At 33.9% G+C, this 25,197-nt stretch overlaps 1 protein-coding gene across 1 annotated transcript in view; it reads left to right on the top strand.

Moving 5' to 3' along the window:
* Alg9 (alpha-1,2-mannosyltransferase Alg9) overlaps positions 1 to 25,197 on the top strand; it is a 64,035-nt gene that overhangs the window by 4,986 nt on the left and 33,852 nt on the right. Inside the window, exons 3-5 of the mRNA XM_035358759.2 lie at positions 6,214 to 6,348; positions 22,152 to 22,222; positions 25,026 to 25,188. Coding sequence (XP_035214650.2) covers positions 6,214 to 6,348; positions 22,152 to 22,222; positions 25,026 to 25,188 — 369 coding nt within the window. The remainder of the gene's footprint in view (positions 1 to 6,213; positions 6,349 to 22,151; positions 22,223 to 25,025; positions 25,189 to 25,197) is intronic.

The raw sequence follows: 25,197 nt of genomic DNA, 5'->3' as shown, positions 1-25,197 counted from the left end.
ATGTTGATTAAATATGATAAGTCTTTTGTCCACTCCAAACATTCATCTTTCACATCATTATTCACATCAGCATCCCAAATTTCCTTTGGCTTCCAGGCAGATTGTAATAAAAGTTCAGGTTATAAATTTACAGAGCTTGCAGATCCTGTGGGAATAAACACATGTTTAAAAATTGACAGTATTTTTTTCCTCAACTGTTTTTCAGAATTGACAGTATTTTAGTCACCATTTCATCTTCCTTAAATGTCAAGCTTTCAGGACTGATTTCTGGAATATTAGCTTCCTCCATCTCTACATCACATGCATTCTCAGAAGTCTCGAAACTTACTGATTGAACTTTGCTATCGATTTCTACTAATTTAGCAGCTGCATTCTCACTTCCTTCCATCTTCAGGCACTTCAGAATCTGGAACTTTTTTCTCCTTACTTAGTTCTTTATTATTTTTAAATGCCTTATTAATATAGCTTCTATTTTACTTTAAAACAGTTTTTAAAATAAACGTGTTTTGTAGCTTTTAATGTATAATCACCCTAACATCATTTAAAATCATTGTCAAATTAAATGTCTAATTATCTGTTATTGGATTGGGATTTTAATATTGTACATACAGTGATTTGTAAAGATGCTCAGAGGAAATATATCCACATACCTTTTCAGGCAATGCTGTGTGTGTTGTGTCTGCAAGGAGAAACGAGTTCAATTTTACTTCAAGCAACATCCTTGTCATCTGAAAAATCTCGTAAAATCTCATTCAATTTCATCTGTTTCAATCTGAAAAAAGGCCATCATTATATGTACAGTAAATGCTATCAAATTTATCTTAAATCTGATCAAAAGAAGAAATAGTTTAGGTATAAAGTTAAGTCCAGTGGATAGGCAATTGTTCAAGGATAATTGACCTTTCGCATGTGCCGAAGCATCAAACACAAAGTCTAATTTACTTTTAGTCTTATCGGTACATATTAATGCTCAATAAGGTAGATAAAATATATTTTACTGTACATTTACTTTATCAACTAAGACAGGTTCAATAATATTTTCGGAAAGATAATTCTTTAGAACCGTGTTATACAGTCAAAAGTCTTTAATCCGGACTCGTCGGGACTTCGGCGATTCTGGATTATAGATCATCAGTTTAAATCTGGTAAGATGGCATGCAGAAATTATAAAATTAAAAATATGAAACCGTAATTTATAAAATAATGAGCAGTTATGATCTAAAGGGTATCAAAATTTACAAAAAAGAAGCTTAATATTTATTTGTTTACTTTATTAAACATTTCTTTCAATGCGGGCATGCGTAAAGCATACCTTACGCATAGCCGAAATTAGAAAATTGCAACCAGAAAACTATTTGATTTGTATTCGTGATATTTATAATGACGAGGAATTTGATTTAAATCATATCAAAGACGGAGTACATCGAGATTAAATACTACATTTAGTGAGGAATTATAAGCCGAATAAAATAAAAACATCTGCCCTGAAGATAATGATAGTGCTGACAGATCAACTTCCAGTTCATTGCGTGCCGCAACTCCCCCCCCCCCCGCGCAGAGCAGCGTGAAATTGATAAACAGATTTGGGAACGGTTAGATAAAGAAAGGATATGGCTTTATCCAATTTTTGTAGCAATTCGTTTTTTGTTTGATGGACATCGAAACATACTTTCGTTTTCTAGATCCTTTGGGAGCTCCAGCATCGGAAATTCTATTTGACATAATCGAAAGTTCAAGCTTACTTTTATAGAATTGCTCTTACAGTCTGCAAAAAATAATAAGCCGGATCCAATTCGAAGATTAAGGAACAACGCAATCATCAACATTAATTGAAATAGACAATTAGAGCTTATACCGTCTGTTATACATTAAATGCGCACGCGAAAACGTATTCTGGCTTGCACAAACAAATATGCACAGTCGTAAATGTCTTGCGTGCACGTGTAAAATGCCTATGCGCATGCGTCAACGCGGAGCATGCGCAGAAAGATTTTAGCTTTGAGGTCCGGATTATAGATCATTCCGGATTATGGGTGTCCGAATTAACGACTTTTGACTGTACTCAAATAAGGAAGGATCATTTTTGTTAGATGATATGAATCTGTAAAATCTTTTCTGTGCTACATGTTTGTTCTTTTCTAATAATGTCTTCATATTTGGTTTCCAGGGCATTTTCATTTTTTATTGCTTATTTTGATATGTAATTGCAGATTCACATTCACTCATTATATCTTTGTTAGTGTTTTTCACATCAGATATTTCTGTCTTGATGCCCAAATTCTCTAAACTCCAAAATTTGTTTAGTTTCTTGGAAATATTGGATTTGTTTACCATAACACTCATTGCAAAAGGTTCATTTAAATTCATGTTTTGGCCTTGTAGACACTATCTAAATATTGTTTCAGTTGCAATGAGATTTTTGTTTAGACGCTTATTCCTTATTGTTAAATTCACAGCAATCCCCAATTGCACATTTGTTAAATATCTAAATTTCTTCTCAATATTTTTATTGGGAAATGTGTGCCTGAAATATGTTCCGTCTCCAATGCTTTCATTTGGATGCATAAATTTAGACCATCTCTATTCTTTAATTTAACTACATTAAATGTTTTCATTTCAGTTTACTTAGCACCAAATGTGCAAATGGAAAAGCTTTCCTTTCAAACAACAGGAAAGTTAAACTTTTCAGAAATAGCTTGCAAAACAAAAGAGAAGTGTAAACCATTGTCTAGGGAAATTCTAACAAATTCTTTCTCATTTCCATCATCAATTAAGGTTGAATATGTTTGTAACATTAGATTTTTGGTTTTTGTTTTAACAACTGCTGATATGACATTATGGGTTTCAGTTTTTGGAGAAGTTATATGCAGATTATTTTGATTTTGAAAACAAATTGACATATTGTGAGTATTATTGCAACTAGGACATAAATTTCTTTTAGAACATTCTGCAGCTTTGTGTTTCAGCATCAAGCATAGAAAACAGTGTCCTCTTTTTTTTTTTTTTTTTGGGTTAGACTAGATTTAAGGGTGCCCCTTGTATTATCACGAAGTTGTTTTTTCATTTATCGCCAAGTTGTTGTTTCATTTATGGTAACCTGTGTAGTTGAATTTTATGGAAACCCTATTATGATGTAATTGGTTGTGTGATTGCAGTGAATTTGAATGAGGGGACAGATTTTGTTATGTTATTATTTTGTGGTTTACATGGTAAAATGGCTGAATATTGAAAGATTAATTGGAAGTTTCCGTACGATTTTGAATGAAAGGGAAAAAAGCATTAATTTACTAGTGTGTAAATGAAGGTTTATTTAGTTGCCATTATAAATGTCCTGTCTGTAGGAAGGAAATGTGTATGGTCGAATTTCAGAGGATATTTTTTACTCTTATTTTTGTGAATTTATGTGACGCCGCCAGTATAAAGGTTCTAGTTCAGATAATTTTAGGAAGTTTTCAAACGAAAGGGAAAAAAGCATTAATTGACTGGTGTGTAAATGAAGGTTTATTTAGTTGCCATTATAAGTGTCCTGTTTGTAGGAAGGAAATGTGTATGGTCGAATTTCAGAGGATATTTTTTACTCTTATTTTTGTGAATTTATGTGATGCCGCCAGTATACAGGTTCTAGTTCAGATAATTTTAGGAAGTTTTCGAACAAAAGGGAAAAAAGCATTAATTGACTGGTGTGTAAATGAAGGTTTATTTAGTTGCCATTATAAGTGTCCTGTTTGTAGGAAGGAAATGTGTATGGTCGAATTTCAGAGGATATTTTTTACTCTTATTTTTGTGAATTTATGTGATGCCACCAGTATACAGGTTCTAGTTCAGATAATTTTAGGAAGTTTTTGGATGCTGTTAAGAAATTTTGTTTAACTGAAGACGGGGAAATATGTAAATAAGGTAAGTGGATATTTCCTTTGTGTAGTGATAAGATGAATTTCCTTTTTTATGTTGTGTTTCATTGTTTGATTTAAAATGTAGTTTATTGAGATTACGTGTTTTTGTTGGCTACTCTTTATTTAAGTGAAAATACATCGATGTGTACATAGACAAAGTCATGGGAGTGTGCATTACCAAGTTTGTGCAATTCTCTGATTTTTTTTTCGAGTGAAAATAGGTCGATGGGAACATAGATACCAGGTTTGTGTGATTCTTTGACTTGTTAGTTTGGCTTTGTGTAGCGGCGATTTTTTTAGGTAAAATCGCCACTGCACAAAGCTAAAATAGCAAGTCGAAGAATTGCACAAACTCGATATCCATGTACTGCCAAAAATCGCCAGTTTTCACCAAGAGGCACCCATAAATATATTTTTACCTTTTTTTTAAATAAGTCTCTTTTTCATTTGCATTAAAAGTATAGCACGATTCTGATTTATGATCCTTACTACAAAATAAAGACTTTACGTTTTCGATTGACGCTATAAATTCATGAGCATGTTGAGGGGGGGGGAAATAATTCTCCTTTTTATGTGGGGTTCTTGAAATATTATGTCTAACGGACATAGAATTTTTATTTTTATTTTTTTCTTTTGGTGAAAATAAGTGTGTTCGCTGATTTGATAGTTTATAATTATTCATTGGAAAGGATCTCCCATGGCTTTGAATTTCTTTATTAAGGAATTATAAAAAACGTTTTGAAGTCAAGTTCTTTGTTGCTTTGAATGCGATAAAATTCCAAAACAATTTCTGAAGAAATTAATTTCACTCAAATTGGTGACAATAAATTTGCGTGTAATTCGCCTGCAATTCATAAAGAATCTAAGCTTCTGATCTGCGTTTCCACGTTGTTGTGCAAATTCTGTAAACTTATAATATCATTATGATTTTTAACAGGATTTAAATTCAGCAAGTCACTCAAATGAGCATTAATCATGTTTTTATTTCTGAATCTTTCTTCAAATCAAGTATTTTATCTTAATTTTTATCACTTAAAGCAAATCCATTAATGCATGCTGCAACATCAACACATAGATAGAACTTCAAACAGTTAAATTTATCAACTTGCATATTAGGATTGTTATGAATATAGCTTAAATAAATTATAAAAAATCTAACCTGAATAATTTCTATAAGATTTACCAATATTTTGTGCACCTTGGATAGAATTTGAATTCATTTTCTTAATTTTAGAATTAAGTTTCAATTTCCAAAAAATTATTTCTTCTGAAGCTTCTATATCTTCAAAATATTTTGAATTTCTCCATTTAAAGAATTTAAGTTCTTTTCCAATTATGTGTTCCAAAAATGCTTCGAACTGATCAATTGTTTTGTTTTCATTGTTGATTGTTCCTTCTATTTTATTTATTAATTTTTAACAACATTGAATGCATGGAGAGCATTCTCACAGTAAGTGGGTTTATCCAGCCAAATTTATAAGGCATTGGGAATACAAAGATAACCCGAGAAGTCTTTTAATTACATGCAAACCATGAACAGCTGATGAAAAAGAACTAAATGTAAGTTTTAATGTACATTTGTTTCATTCTTATTAGTTGTTTCTTGGTTTTTAACTTTTATTTATTGATTGCTGTGTAATGGAATTTATGGTATGCTGCATTTTGAAAATGGCTGTTTCCTTTGATGCATTAGCTTGCCAAAATAATTTTTAAATCTCACGAAAAAGTTACCTGTTCTGAAGAGAATCCTAGAAATTTTCAAGTAAAAAAATTTGAGGTTCTCCTTTCATAGAACAGGCCCACCAGCAGCCGAGTGACAAAATCACCGAACACTGGTAGTTCTTGATCTGGGTTTAATTAAAGGCGATTGGGTTGGCTGCATGAGCATTTTCATTGTTTTCCTCGTGTGTAATGGGTATATGAGCCAGTTTCCCTTAGAAAGCTTTCCATGAAGGCATCTTACGTAGGCAAATAGCCCTAGTATGCTTTGCCATAATCATCTAAACCTCGAAAACCTTTCGTAGAAGAACTGCCAATGTTTTACAAGAAAATAGAATTCAGTTACAGTAAAAACCATGTCTGAAAAATTATTATGAGTTCTTAAGCATTTAAAAATCATTTTATGCTTAGCTAACATAAAAATACCAGTTATTTTAAGTGCCCTTTCACTTTTACAGATGGTATTAAGTGAATAATATCAAACTGCTTTTGGTGTGCTATACTTGTCAAACCAGTATGATGTGATACTAAAGCAAACATAAACAATTTAAAGTAATCAGTTTTTCTTTTAATGTATACTAAGTTTTTTCTCTCCATCTAGATGCATTATCTATTATATGGAGAAGGGTTTCAAACATGGGAATATTCTCCACTGTATGCAATTCGTTCGTATGCATATTTGTGGTTGCATGCGATCCCTTGTTACTTATATGGAGCCCTTTTACAGTCTAATAAGGTAAGTTTTAAATGCATTATAATTTTTACAGGTATACTTTATTTTATTATGTTTCATAGCTATCTTACTTTTACATATTGAACGCTTTTAACAATTATCCATCTAGCCAATCAGTGACACTTAACCAATGCATTTCACCACTCCTGCATCATAATCTCATAATTGGCACAAATCCTTCAAATGTTTTCATTGTTATTATATTGAAATTAGATCAAATAATGCATGCATGATGGCCTTTGGTGACTCATATTGTAGTTTAGTCCTCAAAAGATTATAAAAAAATATTTTCTATTGTTTAAATTACCGATCATGTGAATTTCTCTCCTTTAGAGTATAACAGTATTTCTATAAATTTTATCCCAAGACTATTAATTCTATTTCGTACATAGACTACTAATTTAGCTCTTAATTCTTGTGATGTTTGAATTTTTTTCCCCTGATGATTTTCAGAAATGACAGTACTGTTGCTTCAAAAAATGTTAGCAAGAAAAAAATCACACTTCTCATTTTATTGCAAAAGCTAAAAATGATTAACAACATGAGAGCGTGAGACAAGTCAGATGCCAAGAGAGGTCAGAAACTAGGTGGCAAATATTGAACCAAATTATAATATTAAAAAATTTAATGTAAAACACCTTTTTGTAGGTTTTTCTTTAATTTTTTCTACTGGTGCAGTTTCTGTTTTGAAGTTATTTATATTTTTCCATGATATATTCTGTTCATATGCTACTTTGCATTCAAATCTTCCTTAATTTCTTCTATTTAATGTTTTCTGTTTGAATTTAGCATTCCCTCTTCTTACAATTTTTAAAACATCTCGCTAAAAAAAAAAAAAAAAAACCACCTGTAATGTGATTTACAATTGAGCTACGTCACATGAAAATTCAGTAACTGTATTTTTTGCTTTCTGGTCCAAAAGTTAGTTGCAGGAAATCTCCTTTCTGAACTTTCATGTAATGCCAGTTTTGGAGTTGTATGTTTACCTATAAGTACAACCACCTTGATGATGTGACGATTTTTTAAAGAAGAAAAAAAGGATGACCTAAAATAGCAAAATGTTATTTATTTCATACATACATGTTCTGACATACAAATTTTAGTTTTAACCCATAGTTATCCTGAAAAATTAGTTACAAACAGGTTTTTGTTGTGATCTCTTTAAATATAGGTTCATAATAATTCTTTCCCTTAGTGGCCTGATCTTGTTGCCATATAAATTTTGCTAAATATGATTCCAAGTAGTTGACAGGCCATGCCTTCGTGCTTTTTATTATGCCATTTTGGTGGTCCCCCACATTCTTTCTACATGTTGCGTTTGTACGCCAGTTCCGTAATTGACAAAATTATAAGTATGATTAAATGTTTTGTGCATGAATTCAACTTTTTCTAGTTCTTCAATTTTATATCTGGGCTAACGATCAGAAAGAATGATAATTCCTTGCTTAATGTTTTTGTTCATTTTCTACATTAAAATTTAGCTGCACTTCTATGCCATACATTGGGAAACACTAACCAAGAAAGTTTCTTTTATTTCCTGGGAAATTTTTCCTCAAATCTGTTGCTGTGGCAAAACATGTCCAGGACTTTGTTTTTGCTTTGTAAACAGATTTCCTTCTAATCCAACGATAAGATTTTTTTTCGACCTATCATTTTTACCCTTAAAGGTCTTGAAACCGGGCTATTAGTCTATGAATGAATTAAATGAATGGGCTATTAGTCTTGAAACCGGATTTGAAAGCTTATCACTAAATGTCTGAATTTTTTTTTTTCAAATTGTTGCCATGATATATTATTGCAGAGTATCATTTTTTTAAAGAAGTTATTTAAATAATGAAGAATCTGCATGAACGTATATATTTTTCTCGCACTATGAAAAAACGACGGTATCTAGGACCATCAAATTTTGAATAACGTAATCCTCCACTCGAACATCTTCACCTGGAAGCCCAAATTTAAAATGTTATATATCATATTTTGTAAAACTCTAATGGATTTTTAACAAACTCAGTGATTTGAAAGTGAGCAGCGGCAACACTGTGCAGATTGAAATATTGTTTTCTTCAGCATGCAAAACTGTATATATGAAATTCTAAAGATATGCTGTTTTTAAAAATTGTGCAATTTTGCTATTTATATAAATTCTATGTGGTATAAGTGCGAGGAACATAATATTGAATTAATAAATTGAACACACAAAACATTAATAACAAAAGAACAACAACAAAAAAAAAAAAAAAAAGTTCTACAAACCATTCTCTAAGAAAACTGTACGTTGATGTGATAAACTGAGAAAAGATTGAAAAATAATGGGAAAATGTTATTTAGCACTTGATTGGCAATTCTAAATGCATGCTGTTTTTAAGATTTTTGTAATTTTGCTGTTGAATTATATATTTCGGAAGAGGGAAGAAAACGATGCTTAATAGTAAAGCTAAAAAGACAAAAAGAAATGTACATTTATATGAAATATCCTACTTACGAATCTATTTCATTCTTAGGGATGGTGTTACAAAAGTGAAGTTCAGGCATAGATAATATCTTTAACTGAATTTATTCAGCTTCCATTTGCCAATAGGTCCTTATTGTTTTTCATTAATGGTCCTTAAAAGTACTTGATTTCTTGATTTCTGTGTGCAGAAATGTGTACGAACCCTGAAGCCACTATGGTGTATAGTTGAGCCATATTTTAACAGAGCGGAATATGTTTGCATGAGTTTCAACATGTTAATCTTTGTTGAAAAGAAACGCAGAAGCTTTTTTTTTTTTTTTTTTTTTTTTTTTTTTCAAATGGCTCTTTATTGAAGATTAAAGTGGATAGTATACAGTAATGATACAAGGAAAGGATCATGGTTTAAGCCAAAAGAACTTCCTTAACAGTATTGAGAGAGGTTGCATCCCAAAGAAGTCATGCTTTGTGTGCACCGAATCAGTCAGTAAGATTGGGAAAATGTGGTTTCCAAATGGCAGTTTTAAAACCTGTTAAAGCAAAGTGCAAAGGAAAAAAGCAAAGCGCTCAGCACTAACCAATCATTGAGGTATTTTCTTCTGTTATGATAGTGCACAGCCCCACATTTCGATGTACAGGGTGATCTTTTTTAAAGTGACAGTGTTTGGAGCGCCCTGTAGCGCTATCTAATAGCCGAAATGGCACCAAACTTGATATTTAGACTAATCAAGACATGGGAAAAAGGATTCCGTGAAAAAAAAATTTAGTTCCAAAAATCGCCACTAGGGCATTTTGTGTGGTGCTGCTGTAGCCTACAATAACGAGAATTAGCATAAAACATGGCTATCAAACAAAAATTCAAATGTTGTGCGATGACAGCGCCAGTGATAGGGGCTATAAAAACAAGTGTTAAATAAACCGATATCATATGAAGAAGCAAGTCGAAAAATAAGAAACGTATCTTTTCACATTTTTTATTGAAACTTAACAACACGTGCCCAACATTACAGCGGCATCCATAGCTCGCACGCAGAAAAGAACTTGGTGTTGCCAACATGGTAAATATAAATGTACCAAACTAACATGTCTCCTTACATTTATATTTACTAATTACAAATAAACATAGATATAAGCAACCTTTTCATCTTTAACATTTACAATTAAGCATAGATATAAACAATAACATTCACACAAATTATTTTTTAAAAAAAGTTTCTTTCATTAACTTAAATGTTAAAATCAAAGTTAAACACAATTTAGTATACATAAGGACATTACCAAAATCTATTTCATTTCAAGCAAAAATATTTAAATAAACATCACTTAAATAAACAGCATACAAAATTTATTTCAATTTCAAACCTTCTCTGAATTTCATAAATTTAATCTTTCCTAAAGACTTTGTAAAGATATCTGCAATCTTTGATTTTGAATTAGTCTTTACAATTTCAATTACTCCATTTTGAACATTTTGTGAACATAATGATATTGAACTTCTATGTGTTTCGAATTTTTAGTGAAGTTCCCATAGTTAGCAATGTTCAAAGCTCCTGAATTATCTTCATAAATTTTAATGGGGTGAGTTATATCAGCAAAAACATCATTCACAACATTTTTTAAGAAATTAATTTCTGTCACAGCCTCAGTTAGAGCAATATATTTGGCAAAAGTGGAAGATTTTGTCACACAATTTTGCTTTTTGGATTTCCAGTAAATTGGATTACCAAATAATTCAATAACAAACCCAGTAGTTGACTTTCTGTCAACAGTATCACCCGCCCAATCAGCATCAACTTAACAATTCATAATATCAATTTTAAGATTTTTATTATAGGTTAATTTTAGATGTTTTGTTAAGTACAAATACTTTAAAACTCTCAAAGCATATTTGAAATGTGTCTCATCATAACAATTTTGAAATCTACTTAAATAATTTACACTGAAAGATATGTCTGGTCTAGTACCATGACTAATATACAAGAGGGCTCCTATTAGATTTCTATATTTGACATTTTGATTTAAATTAGATTGGCTTAGTTTAAGATTAATCACCATTGGTGTATCATAAAGCTTTGAATTTTCAATACCATACAGTTTAGCTAAAGATTCAATATAATTTTCCTGACTCAGTGTTAAGATATTACTTTTCTCATTATCATATTCAATATCAATTCCAATATAGCTTTTTACTTTATTTAAATCCTTCATTTTAAATTTATTATGTAGTTGTTCCTTAATATCATTAATTACCCGAGTATCTTTGCAACATATCAACAAATCATCAACAAATAAAAGAATATATACAAATACATCATTTTCAGATTTTACATAAAGACGAAATCCTAGACTCTCAATGTACTTGTTAAAACACTGGTACCAAGCACGAGGGCTTTCATTCAACCCATATAGTGCTATCTTTAATTTATACACTCTATTAGAATTATCATTATAGCCTTGTGGTTGTTTAACATAAACCCCAGACACAACATAACCATTTAAAAAAGCAGTCTCAACATCCATTTGATGAATATTTAAATTATACTGACAAGAATATGAAAGTAACAATTTTAAGGTTTGCATCTTAATGACAGGGAAGTAAGTATCCTCAATACTATCTTTTTGCTGGAAACCTCGAACCACTAATCTAGCTTTAAACACATTACCTGGTTTTCTTTTGAATACCCACTTCACATCTAGAATTGTTTTATCCTCTGGTTTAGTCACTAGTGTCCAAGTGTTATTTTTAACAAGACTGTTCATTTCACTGTCCATTGCCTCTTTCCAATGTCCAGCCTCACTGCATGTTGTCGCCTCCTCAAAGTTACCTGGAACTGTAGCATCACAAAAATTTGCACTAACACAGTAGTACCCGAATTCTTCATGAAATCGAACTGGTGGTTTGATTTGCCTTCTTGGTCTCATTCCAATTTTTGTTTCATCTTCATTTATCACACTGTCCTTGGACTTATCATTACTCAATTCATATGACACTTCTTGAAGTTCATTCTTCTTATTTGTAACATCATTCTCATCTTCGTCATCACAACCTACACACATTATGTCTTCTTCAATAATGTCAACATGCCTGGCAACTATTATTCTGTTATTCATCAAAACTCTATATCCAACTTCTGTATATCCAAGTAAAATTCCAAATTCAACCTTTTTATCCCACTTAGACGTTTTCTACATACACTCTACTTCCGTATAATTTCAATTCATTAGCAGATAGTTTCCTATTGAAAAATATTTCATATGGTGTCTTCTTTACGACAGTATTTGTTAATGCCTTGTTTTTCAAATAAGCAGCAGCTTTAATTACATCAGGCCAGTAACGTTTGTCAACTTTTGCTTCGGCTAAAAGACATCTAGCCATATCCATTTATAGTTCTGTTGTAATGCTCAGCAGTACCATTTAATTCATGTACATATGGTAGGCATGACTTTATCTTGAGAACTTTTTCTCTTGCAAATTTATATATCTTGCCATTCATATATTCACTACCATTATCACATCTTAGTTCTTTGATAGTCTTCCCTGTTAAATTTTGAATTTCATTTACATATTCAATTAAGCAATCAGAGACTTGATCCTTAGATTTGATACAATAAATTTTTGCCAACTTGCTATAATCATCAATAAAACTAATTTCTATTTTAGGGGGGCCCACCAGCGGCCGAGCGGTAAAGTCGCTGAACACTGGTAGTTCAGTCCGAGGTTCGAATCCCGCAAACGGGCCGGCTGCATGGGCGTTTTCGTGGTTTTCCCCACGTGTAACGTGTATACGAGCCAGTTTCCCTTAGAAAGTCCTCCACGAAAGGCATCAATCCCTTTAGGCAGATAGCCCTCGAGGCTTTGCCATAATAACACACACACACACACTATTTTAGGGATTCCTTCTAATAGCTGATCTTTGCACATAATATCCAGATATTTAAAATTTACATGTCCAAATGAACGGTGCAATTTTTCTTTTAATGTTAACTTAACTGGTCAAATTTGCAAATATTTTACTATTTTTAACATAACTCTATATAATCTTTCTTCTTTCTTTGCTATTGCTATTAATGAATCATTGACATCATATATTTTAGAGAACTTTTCTTTTGAAACTATTTTATGATTATCAGTAATCTTCGAATAACTTAATAAATTTGCTTTCATTTCTTTTACATAAAATACATTCTTCAATGTTACGATAGATTCAGAGTTATATACAGGAAAAGAAACTGATGTACGTGTGAGTAACACGTGCATACGAAAATATCCCTAACATTAACTAGGAAAGCCGAAATCTTAGTTAAGATAGACATGTTACAATTAATAATCAAATTTAATAAGGAAAAGTAACAGTTGCCGGGTACATTATAACGGCTTAAGAAATTCAGAGCACAGTACAGGTGCGAGTACACAAGATCACATATTTCGGCGAAGCAGAGACGCACACATTTGTTGAAGTAGTTCCACTTGACTGCCGGGGAAAAATCTTCTCTCTCCGTCAGCCTGTAGGTTTGCCAAACGGGTTTACTGTTTCGCCAATTGGCGTTTTTCTGTACAGTTTTTAAGTCCGTATCGCCTGTTTGGCGCTGCCGCTGCATACTCCCTCCGCAGTGTCAACGAAATGTGACATACCGATGCGGGGGTCGGATTAATCGTCCAGAACGGGTGATACAATTGTCCGAAGTTTTTTTCACACTCTTGGAAGCAACTTGAGAAGAGTCCATGGTTACAAAAGCGGGTTTCAGTCTATCTATGGAGATCGTTTGCTTAGTCCCTTTTATTTCGAGATCAAACGTTTTATCTCGTCTTTCTAGCACCTTAAATGGTCCATCATAAGGAGTTTGAAGTGGTTTTCTAACTCTGTCGTGTCGAACAAACACATATGTGGACTTGTGAAGGCGTGAATGAATGAAACATGTTCGCTGGCCGTGGCTAGAAGTCGTGGTCGGGCGGACACTGGCAAAGTGAGATTTTAAATCCTCCACAAACTGTTTGGGGGACGCATCCGGAGGTGTCGGATTGAAAAATTCTCCTGGGAGACGGATAGTCTTTCCATACACCAGTTCAGAAGTGGTTGCTCCTATGTCCTCTTTGAGAGCGGCGCGGAAACCCATCAGCAGCGTTGGAAGGGCAGCCACCCAGTCACTGGTATCGTGCGCTTTTAAGGCAGCTTTCAAAGGACGGTGGAATTCCTCGATCAGTCCATTCGCCTGTGGATGGTACGGAGACGTCCTGATCCTCTTGATTCCCAATAATTGGGAAAGGGCTCGAAATAAGCCGCTTTCAAACTGTCGCCCTTGGTCGGTAGTAATAACAGTCGGACAACCAAATCGAGTAATCCAGTGGTCATAGAAAGCCTGTGCTACTGTGCGTGCTGTTATGTCTGGTAAGGGTACTGCTTCGGGCCATCTAGTAAATCTATCTATCATAGTTAGACAGTAATAATTATTTTGAGAAGGAGGTAGGGGACCAACAAGATCAAGGTGGACGTGATCAAACCTCTGTGATTGGTCTGGAAACTTCATTAACGGGGTTCTAGTATGCCTGCTTACTTTTGCTTTCTGGCACGGAATGCACTGCCGTGCCCATTTCGCGCAATCTTTGCGGATGGAAGACCAAACAAACCGTGAACATACTAACTTTGTTGATGCGCGAATGCCGGGGTGAGACAAATTGTGCAAGGTGGCAAAAACTTTCTCACGGAATGCCGGAGGAATGTAAGGGCGGGCGTTACCTGTTGACACATCACAATATATCGGTAAGCTACAATTCGGTAAGGTAAGTTTTTTGAGATGTAGAACTTTTGACTCTTTAAGCAATGTTTGTAATTCTGGGTCGATTTCTTGCATTTTAGCGATTTCCTCATAGTCGATAGGGTTAGGCATGCTTATTGCTTCTATACGCGAAAGTACGTCGGCAGCGATATTCTCCGAACCTTTTATATGGCGAATTTCAGTGGTGAATTGTGAGATAAAGTCTAACTGCCTAGCCTGACGAGGTGAACACTTATCCAAACGCTGTCGGAATGCATACGTGAGCGGTTTGTGATCGGTGATTAAAGAAAAGTTCCGTGCTTCCAACATATGCTTAAAATGCCTAATAGCAGCATAAGCTGCCAATAGCTCTCGATCATACGCACTATAGTTCCTTTCCGCCTGCGAAAGCTTTCGTGAGAAAAATACGAGAGGCTGTAAATTTCTATCAACTATTTGTGATAGCGTTCCACCGATCGCGAAGTCTGACGCATCAACCTGTAAAACCAACTGGGCATCTTTCTTCGGGTGTGCCAAAAGAACAGCATTAGCGATTAGCTGTTTGCACTTTTGAAATTCACTCCGCGCTTCCTCAGACAAATTCAGGATTGTCTTATCATTTTTCTTAGCCCCTTTTAAATACGAAGTTAAATGTATTTGATTCTGGGCTACGTTGGGTAAAAATCGACGGTAAAAATTTAAAAATCCTAAAAATCTCTGCAAATCTTTTACCGTTTTAGGAAGTGGGTAGTTAAGTATCGGTTCCACTTTGTTCGTCAGAGGCTTGGTACCATCTTTATTGATTATATGGCCTAAAAAAGATATTTCCGGAACGCCGAAAACACATTTCGAAGCGTTAATTGTCAATCCATATGAAGTTAATCTTTCAAAAACAGTACGTAGGTGAGATTTATGCTCATCTTCCGTATCACTAAATATCAAAATATCATCTAAGTAGACGTAGGCGAATTTTAGATCTCCAAGAATTTCGTTCATAAACCTTTGAAAGGTTTGAGCTGCTCCGCACAGTCCGAAATTTAAAAACGGAAATTCGAAAAGACCAAATGGGGTGCAAACTGCAGTTTTCGGTATATGATCTGGATGGACTGGTATATGATGATATGCCCGAACGACATCAATTTTTGAAAAAATTGTCTTTCCGCTAAGCGTATTATTAAAGTCTTGTAAATGCGGGATAGGGTATCTGTCGGGTTCGGTGCACGCGTTTAGTTTTCGGTAGCCTCCTACTGGCCGTATGTCGCCCGAACTTTTAGAAACTACATGAAGAGGTGATGACCATGCTGATTTTGATGGCCTACAAATACCTTGATCTATCATAAATTGAAATTCTTTTTTTACTGCTTCGTATAACTTAGGGCTTAACCTACGCGGTTTACTGTGCACAGGAGGACCGTTTGTTTCGATGTAATGAACCGTACTATGCTTTACTCTACCCGAATCGGATTTTAACTTCAGTACTTCTGGAAAGTCTTTCAAGATTCTGTAATATGGTGAATCACCAGATATTAACTTTACCGAAAAATAATTTTTAGAATCGGAAAGAGAACCAATACGAGTTAATTTCGTAGTATTATCGATAAGCCTACCTCGTTTTAAATCGATTAAAAGATCAAAATGCCTTAAAAAGTCGGCTCCTATTATAGGCACTGGTACATCGGCGATTAAAAACTTCCAAGAAAAGTTTCGTCTTAAGTCCTAAATTCACAGTTAACAATTTTGTTCCATACGTAGAAATTCTGGAATTATTCGCGGCAAATAATTGAAGCGAATCAGGATGCATTTTCCTAAACTTAGAAGTCAGTGTCACACATGAAACATCCGAGCCCGAATCAATCAAAAAGTTTAAATTTAATCTGTTATCGTAAACATGTAAACGACATGAATGCGCGACTGCCGATGAATATCGATCGACAGCCGCTACTACTAGTTTTCCTGGGCCGTAGTGTTCTGAGAAAAGGAACAAGGTGCTCGACATTTTCGTGCATTATTACCGAATCGCGAATGAAAATAACAATAATTGTTCACACGCTCTCGGGAATGCCCACGCGAAAAATTACGTGCTTTGTTATGTTGATCCCGGGGGAAATTATTCCTCGTTTTTCCGCGGGAGAGTCGCTCGACTTGTTTACTTAGGGCAGAGATTTCACTCCTTAAGGCCTTAAGCTCCTCGATGGGGGCACCAGAATCGTTAGGGTTTCTGTGGGAACTCGCCGAAGCTGCCTGGACCGCGAACACGCTGTTGTTCGTTGGCGTGCGCACTTCAGCTATCTTATCAGCCATTTTTGCTAAATTGTCTAAGGATTCCGAACTTATTGATAAAATGGCATGCACATCGGAAGGTAACCTTTGCAGCCATAATGATTTTAAAAATTCATCAGTTATACAGTTTCCACCTAATTCTCTCATTTTTCTCAATAAGTGAGATGGTTTGTCGTCTCCTAAATGCAATTCAGAAATAAGTCTGTGTATTTGCTCGCTTTCCGAATCTGAGAATTCTACTATTAACCTAGCTTTAAGGGCATCATATTTAGCCGTCGCTGGGGGGTTAAATAAAATATCTGATACTGCGGAAAGAGTTTCAGGGTTTATCGAAGAAACCACGTGGTTGTATTTTGTACTATCGCTACTAATCTTCGCTAAAGCAAAGTTACTTTCAACCTGAATAAACCAAAGTTTAACATTATTTTTCCATAAAGGGGGAATTTTAACTGCCACGTGTGAGATTTGTGGCTCCTGAACCGCCATATTCGATTCCTCGTTGGTTTGGCCTTCCGATCCTGGCATGGTTGCCAATTATAAATATATCGTAAATCGTAAACTTAATGTTTTGCACTATACCTTATCAAAACAGTATCAATTTAGAATAAAATAATGAAGACATTCAATATCTCAATAAAAGTGTGAGCACAAATATTACCCAAAGATCAATTTTAAACAATCAATAATTAAATTAAAACTATAATTTTAGAGCAAAACATATCACAAAAACATAATTAAGACCAATCACAGATAATTAAAAAAATTTGACCACATACCTGTAAATCCTCCTTAAGTGTGATAAACGTGTAATCCGTACGATAAAATGAGGAGGAAATAAATAGGGTGGAGCCTTTATCAGTCATAAGGAAGAGCATTGGCATCAAAATAAGGCATATTTTTAGTTTTTTAACAAAGATTGAGACAGATAGTCATTAGGGATCGAAACAGAAGGAGCGAGGGACAGGGTCACCAATAATGTACGTGTGAGTAACACGTGCATACAAAAATATCCCTAACATTAACTAGGAAAGCCGAAATCTTAGTTAAGATAGACATGTTACAATTAATAATCAAATTTAATAAGGAAAAGTAACAGTTGCCGGGTACATTATAACGGCTTAAGAAATTCAGAGCACAGTACAGGTGCGAGTACACAAGATCACATATTTCGGCGAAGCAGAGACGCACACATTTGTTGAAGTAGTTCCACTTGACTGCCGGGAAAAAAATCTTCTCTCTCCGTCAGCCTGTAGGTTTGCCAAACGGGTTTACTGTTTCGCCAATTGGCGTTTTTCTGTACAGTTTTTAAGTCCGTATCGCCTGTTTGGCGCTGCCGCTGCAAAACTATTATATTGCCAACCTTTGTAGCTTTCAATATCCTTCCGTCACCGACTTTCACTTGAATAGGATCCTTCAAAGTGACTTGCTCTTTGAAATATTCATCACTGTTTATAATGTGGTCTGTGCATCCGCTATCCAGTAACCAATTGATTTCATTTTTATTCGTCACAGTATATGTACTGGAACTTGTCATGTTACTTTTGATAAGAGTGGTGTGAAAACTATTGCCTTGATGACTGTTTATTCTATGGTTAGAGTATGTTCCACATTCACGATGTCCACTAAAAGCACGACTGCGTCCTCAATTGTTTGAAGAACTTCGACCACGATAATTAGTGGAGCCATTATCACGATAGTTCCTTTGATGGACATGCCAACAATTCTTTTTAATGTGACCAGGTTTTCCACAGTTATAACAGACATTCCCTTGTGGACCCGATTTGCTTGTTTCAATTTTGAACGCATTTGATTTTTCTGCTGGTGCACAATCTTCATAATCATTTTTCTCTTCAAGTCATTTTTATTTGATTTTGCTCTTTAGGTAATCGACTGTTCTGTCCTTCTCTGGTAATATATCTATTAAGTCACCAATGTGACTGTAATTTGAAGGTAATGCTCTTAGCATATAGTTCAATTTTTTTTGTTCCGTCACGGTGGCGCTGGCATGTTTCAGTTCGTTCACATACTTCTCAAAATCATCAAAAAATATATTTACATCAGGATAACTTTTCAGTTTCACACATTCAAAGTTATTTCGGCAAACAATTTATAGAGATGTTGAAGTTTTTAAATACATTGCATCAAATTTCGTAATTATATCAAATGCAGTCTCACACTCGTGAATATATTCCAATTGCTTGTTTGTTATGGTGCCGTAAATGTAATTTGTAGCTTGTATATCCTTTTCTTCCCATTTTTCCACGTCATCGTTTTCACTGACTTTTCGCTGAACCACATCTTTACACTTTTTAAATTGAAGAAATTTCATCATACGCACTTTCCAATTAAAATAGTCCAAACCATCAAATAGTGGTATGCTGATATCACTGCTTCTTGTACAAGCCATTTTTACGCTAGTACCGGTAACTTTTAAAACAAATTATAACTACTAAATTCTTCATTCATATTCACAAACCACGAGAACTGCTACCATGTTAAATAAACCGATATCATATGAAGAAGCAAGTCGAAAAATAAGAAACGTATCTTTTCATATTTTTTATTGAAACTTAATAACACGTGCACAACATTACGACGGCTTCCATAGCTCGCACGCAGAGAAGAACTTGGTGTTGCCAACATGGTAAATATAAATGTACCAAACTAACAACAAGTAGTAGACAGCTTCGACAAATAATCTCAGCTGAAGTAAACAAGCTCCAGTGGACATCCCTCTCACGTTACCGGAACGTGCATTACTGGTGAAGCTGTATTACATGAATCAATGTAATGCATCCGCAGCTCTTCGGGAATTTCGAACCAGAAAAAAATTACATAAGGGGCCTTTATCGCTGAATGGTCTTAAGAAAGAAAATTATTAAGAAGTTCGAGGAAACGGGGTCACTGACCATTCGCACTGGGAGAGGACGTCAACCAGTATCAGAAGATGTAATAACTGATGTGGCAACGGCAATTGTCGAAGGATCGCAGGGAACCATTGTTGGTACTAGTAGCACCCGGGCTGTAGCTCGACAATTGGACATGGAATTATTCCACGGTATGGAGTGTTTTGCGGCATGTTATTGGATTTTATCTCTACAAAATCCGTTGCTTGCATGAACTGAAACCAAGTGATTACAATAAGCGAATGACATTCACTCTATTGTTTCTTGCCAGGGTAGAAATTGATGATGCTTTCCCATGAAATATTCTGTGGGAAGATGAGTGCCATTTTTATCTCAAGGGTCCGTAAACACACAAAATAGCCGAATTTGAGCTTCTGAGCTGCCCCACACCGTGCACGAAATCTCGTAAAATTCCCCAAAAGTCACTGTTTGGTGTGGTTTCACAGCCGAATTCGTAATTGGGCCATTCTTTTTTGAGACCATCACTCCGACAGGATGCCAAACGCGCAGGAAACAGGCCATAAATGCAGGAAGGTACCATGAAATGCTGCAAACGTTTGTTATTCCACAACTTCAGCAAAGAAACGGTCTCCAACATTAGTAATAAGGTAAAGCAGCTGTTGCACCAAAACTTCACTGATGATAGAGTCATAAGTCACAGTTTTTCAGTTGCATGGCCACCTCGTTACCCTGACCTCACGCCATGCGATTTTTGGCTCTGGGGTTATTTGAAATCTCAAGTTTATGTTGGTGGAGTATCAAATTTGTCTATTCTAAAGGACACAACATAACAGTGTGAAATATTCCTCATGATATGTTACATATGGCTGTGGAGAACGTTGTGCACAGAATGCACGGTGTTATTTCTGAGAACAGTGCTCATATTGAATGTGCTCTAATTCCTCACTGGGGAAGTTAATGTAGTAAATAAACATTAATAATTTAACTGTACGATTTTATGTCTTGATGTCCCATGTCTTGATTAGTCTAAATTCCAAGTTTGGTGCCATTTCGGCTATTAGATCGCTCTGCAGGGCGCTCCAAACACTGTCACTTTAAAAAAGATCACCCTGTATATCAAAGACTTATTAAGGTTGGGATATTTTGTGTCATACCCCATATTCACTAGACCCTTACTCACTTGCTCTGTTGGATTTTCATCTCTTGAGAATTCTTTGAAAAGCATGGAGCTCTGGAATTTACTTCTTTGGAAACTCTCCAACAGCTTCGTGATAATATTTTTATGAATAAACCTAATGTCTTTTTCGAAAAAGGAATTTTCCAGCTGCTGGAGACGTGACAAAAAGTCATACAACAAATTGATTCAGAGAGATTTTCTTGCATTTTTGTACTGCTTCATTTGTTTTTATCCCTTCCCCCAAACTTCGTATATTTTCGAATTATCTAATAATTAATCAAGTCTAATGACTAATAATTAATCTAATGTGTCAGTTTTATTGGCTATTTCTAACTTTTTATAGCAAAATTTAATGCAAGGAAACTGTTTTCTTCAGCAGTACATAAATTTGAGGGCTGTAGTGAAAGGCAGACGTCTGTTGTCAAATCAGTTGCCTCTCCAAATCCTGAAATGTTTGCTTCAGTTTTTTGTATTGCATTTCCACCAAACTGTACAGTTGTATTTTTTGAAATATAATGTCATCAAATATGAATGAGAACATAGGCGATTTTGTAGGAAAACATTTATTTCTGTAGAAATTTTATCACTTTTTTTCTTCCATTGCAGACAAATCCCACAAGAAGATATTTTAAAATTGAGTTTAACACCAAAAATATTGTGATTTGCATTTAGATCTAGTAATACAACAAAGAGAGCATATAGAAAAATGGCGACATTGCTTGTTTCAAATTAATAGTTGGAAAATTCAGTGACATAAACTAGTTCAGCTAAGCTCAACTACTTTGAATATGTACTACCTCCTTTAGGCAGATTTACAAACTGATTGTGGTTAAAATAATCTTAAGGTAACAGACCTTGAGATTATTTTAACCACAATCAGTTTAATGAGCAAATGAATAAAAATATCAAATTATTTTTATTCATTTGCTAAAGAAAAAAACTTCTGTAATTAATTTTTATCATGAATATAACAGACTAATAGTTCATATTCATTTCAATGTGATTTTTTTTAATATTTTAAATTGTAGAAATATATTTATAGTCATCTTTATGCAATGCATTGTTCAAATTAAATTTTAAGTATTAATTTATCTTGAATTTTCTTTTTTCTCTTCTGGACAGCATATGGAAGCAAAATTTGAAAATGGGCCAAATAGCTATATAAAAACAATCAACATGACTTTTTAAAAATTTGTTTGACTAAAAATGTGCCTTATTTCCATTTAAATGCATAAGTATAGGTTATATTTCTGAATTTTAAATCAATATTTTCTTGTAGGTTTTGGTATTCTATTATTTAAGATGTCTGTTGGCCTTTGTGAGTGCCATGTGTGAAGTCTATTTTTATCGGTAAGTTTTCTTGTTGTGTAAAGAATTAGAGAATTTTAATGAACGTATGTAAATTTCAATAAATATATAAATAAATATTGTTAGATTTCTTATTCATGAAATTATATATGACCTGATTTGTATAAGTTGCCTTATATTTTGGTATGTAATGTGTACTTTCAATACAAAAAATAAAATCAAAGTTAATGAGTACATGCTCTACTTGTATATAAAAATGGTAGACTTAAAAATAAGGAAAAAATGAGTATACTAAAATTAGATTTCTATATTTATCTAAATACTGTTTATTTAGAAGAAATGACATACCTTATGAACTTAAAAATTTTCATTATTGGATAACACGAAAAGTTTGGCGTATTCGTATATCTTCAGGCACATCATCAAATTCAATTTATCTTCACCATTACTGTTACACAATAAATAAGTAATCATCTTCTGTTCACGGAAATGTCTGACTTAAAAATTATAAATTAAGAAAATTCGAATTGCACTTCGAATTCGAAGTACAAAGGTAGGTGAAATCCAATGGTTAATTTTTTGTAGCTAATACTAATCATATTGTAAAAAGAGCAAGTTAAGTTGCATAATTAAATATGTAAAACAAAGGAAAGTGAAAAGGGGAATATATTGGTATATCACAAATGTTTAAGGTATCTTAACAATTTGATGATATATTAAATGAAGTGTATTATAATTTACACTTCATTTAACTTTTACTCTTCATATAGCATCATTTAATTAACACTTCATATAATTTACACTTCATTGTATTATAATTTAAAAGATCATCAATTTCTTCAGACTAGTTAGTCTGGTAAGTATTTGTGAGTACAGTTGTCTTCAAAATAAATTTGTCATAGAAAACTGGAAACTTAACAATACTACACAACAGCAAAAAGAAATTGTCTTGATTTACAAATATTAACCTTCCAGCATGCATGCTTAGCAATTTTACATGAGCACACGTGCATCGTATTTTTTACGATGTCTGTTATTTTACCGTTTTTGGCATGAAAAATGACAGAAATGAGTGGATATTAATAATAAATTTATTAAAACATAAAATATTGTTATGTTCTTTCCTTTCTCCACGTTACGTTTAAGGGGTTCGTGTGGATTTGGAGTGAACAACGACGACAACACTTGATGGAATATCGAAACACCCTTTATTGGCCGGAATTAATCTGGACAGCTCCAAAGTCACGTTTTACAGTCGTCGAAGATCTACTATAAACTTGCTGGAACACTCAGCGACACAGCCTTCAGGTTATCAGGCTATAACGGTGGAGACAGCTCCATTGCAAAGCATCAAATTACAGCTCCTGACTCTGCTTGGTCATTCTCGGAACTCCACGATTCTCGAGACTCTCCACGCTACAACTCACGATGCACTTGACGACACACAGAGCACAGCTCCCGAATCTTCGGTTCAGTTGTTCCCGGAGCTCAACACGCTCTCTCGACAATGCACCAACCACGATACACTACGAGACTCTTTCAGTGTAGAAGATTTATCCTTACTAACAAGAGATATATCATCATCATTCCTTTTTTCTATATCATTATTACTATCATCATCCGAAATTTATTGTTCAGATTCAGTGCTGATATTATTTATCTCTATATTTTGTCACTCAGATTGCTATTATTCTCACATCCAAAGGTTTCCTTGTCTTCTTTTTCTTCATCAGATAATTTTTGAAGAATGTGAGCAAAATCAGCTGGTTGTACATAAACTTTTGCCATGAAAACTGATATAAAAATTATCGAGTCGAATTTATACAAATTAAAATAATACACTTCAATTAATAACAAAAAATTACAAAATATTTTCCAAATTTTCACCCACGACCACACACATGTCGTAACTTTTTTGATGAAGCTGCCACGTAGCGCAAAAGCCCAGTAAAAAAACAAAACAAGTCATATGATTTCCTGTTGGCACATTCCATAATGTGGGGAAGTGCTGAAAGGAGGAATAGAAATGACGTTCAGACGTCTCGGCTGCAATATGCGAAAAGTGCATTAAAAACCGAATTTGTTGTAAACTTTGTGCATAATGCCCGTGCTGGAAGGTTAAACTATAAAAGTATCAGAAACTATGATAAAAGAAGAGATTTCAATTTTCTCACCTTAAAACACATTAATTGGAATTCTAACAACTCTAAGAAAGTTATTAGTAATACTATTAATAACCAGATAATTAGAATCAAAAGAATTTGCAGTTTCTGATTCGCCAGTTTGGCGTCAGATCAACGATGTATCTATGTGGAATTTTTCAGTTTGAGATGTATGCCAAGCAGATATGCAGCAACGGAACCAAATTACTGTCATACAAATATATGCTTAAATGATTGCTTCTTCAATAACAAGGTATTTTGTTTAGTGTCGAAGCGAAATTAAGAATCGGAACTCTCCAGATGTTTTATTATGTGGGAAGAAGGGGGGAATCAAATGCGCATGCATAAAGCCTACAAGAAAACGTTGGTCATTTTGAGGTCCAGATTTTAGATCATTCCGGATAATGGATGTCCGAATTTCAGACTTAATACTATATATATATTTATTTACGTTGTATTTATTTTGGTTTTTAATAATCGTCTTTAAAATCAGAGTAAAGCGAGTATACTTAAAATTTTGTTTTTACTATTTAAGATATAATTATATTCAATAGTGAATTTTGTTTAATTTGCAATGGTTAATTTTTTTTACTGAATTTAAAATTATTCTGGTTCACTTATACTTTGAACTGGAAATAAAGGTAATTGTAAAATTCATTTATGTTTTCTAATTTTAATTATAGGTCAGTATGCCAACATTTTGGACAAAATGTTGGTCGTTTGATGCTTGTTTTACTTACTGTTGGATCAGGCATGTTTGTATCATCTACAGCTTTCCTCCCAAGCACGTTTTCCATGTATTTTGCAACAATTGCATTTTCAGCTTGGTTATTACAAAAATATGAGGTAATCTAT

Source organism: Stegodyphus dumicola, chromosome 10 (assembly GCF_044657685.1).
Source record: "Stegodyphus dumicola isolate Sdum_Otavi_A_Nest chromosome 10, ASM4465768v1".
NCBI classification, from domain to species: Eukaryota; Metazoa; Arthropoda; class Arachnida; order Araneae; family Eresidae; genus Stegodyphus; species Stegodyphus dumicola.
The sequence above is the reverse complement of the archived record's forward strand: the minus strand, read 5'-3'. Positions and strand labels throughout refer to the sequence as shown.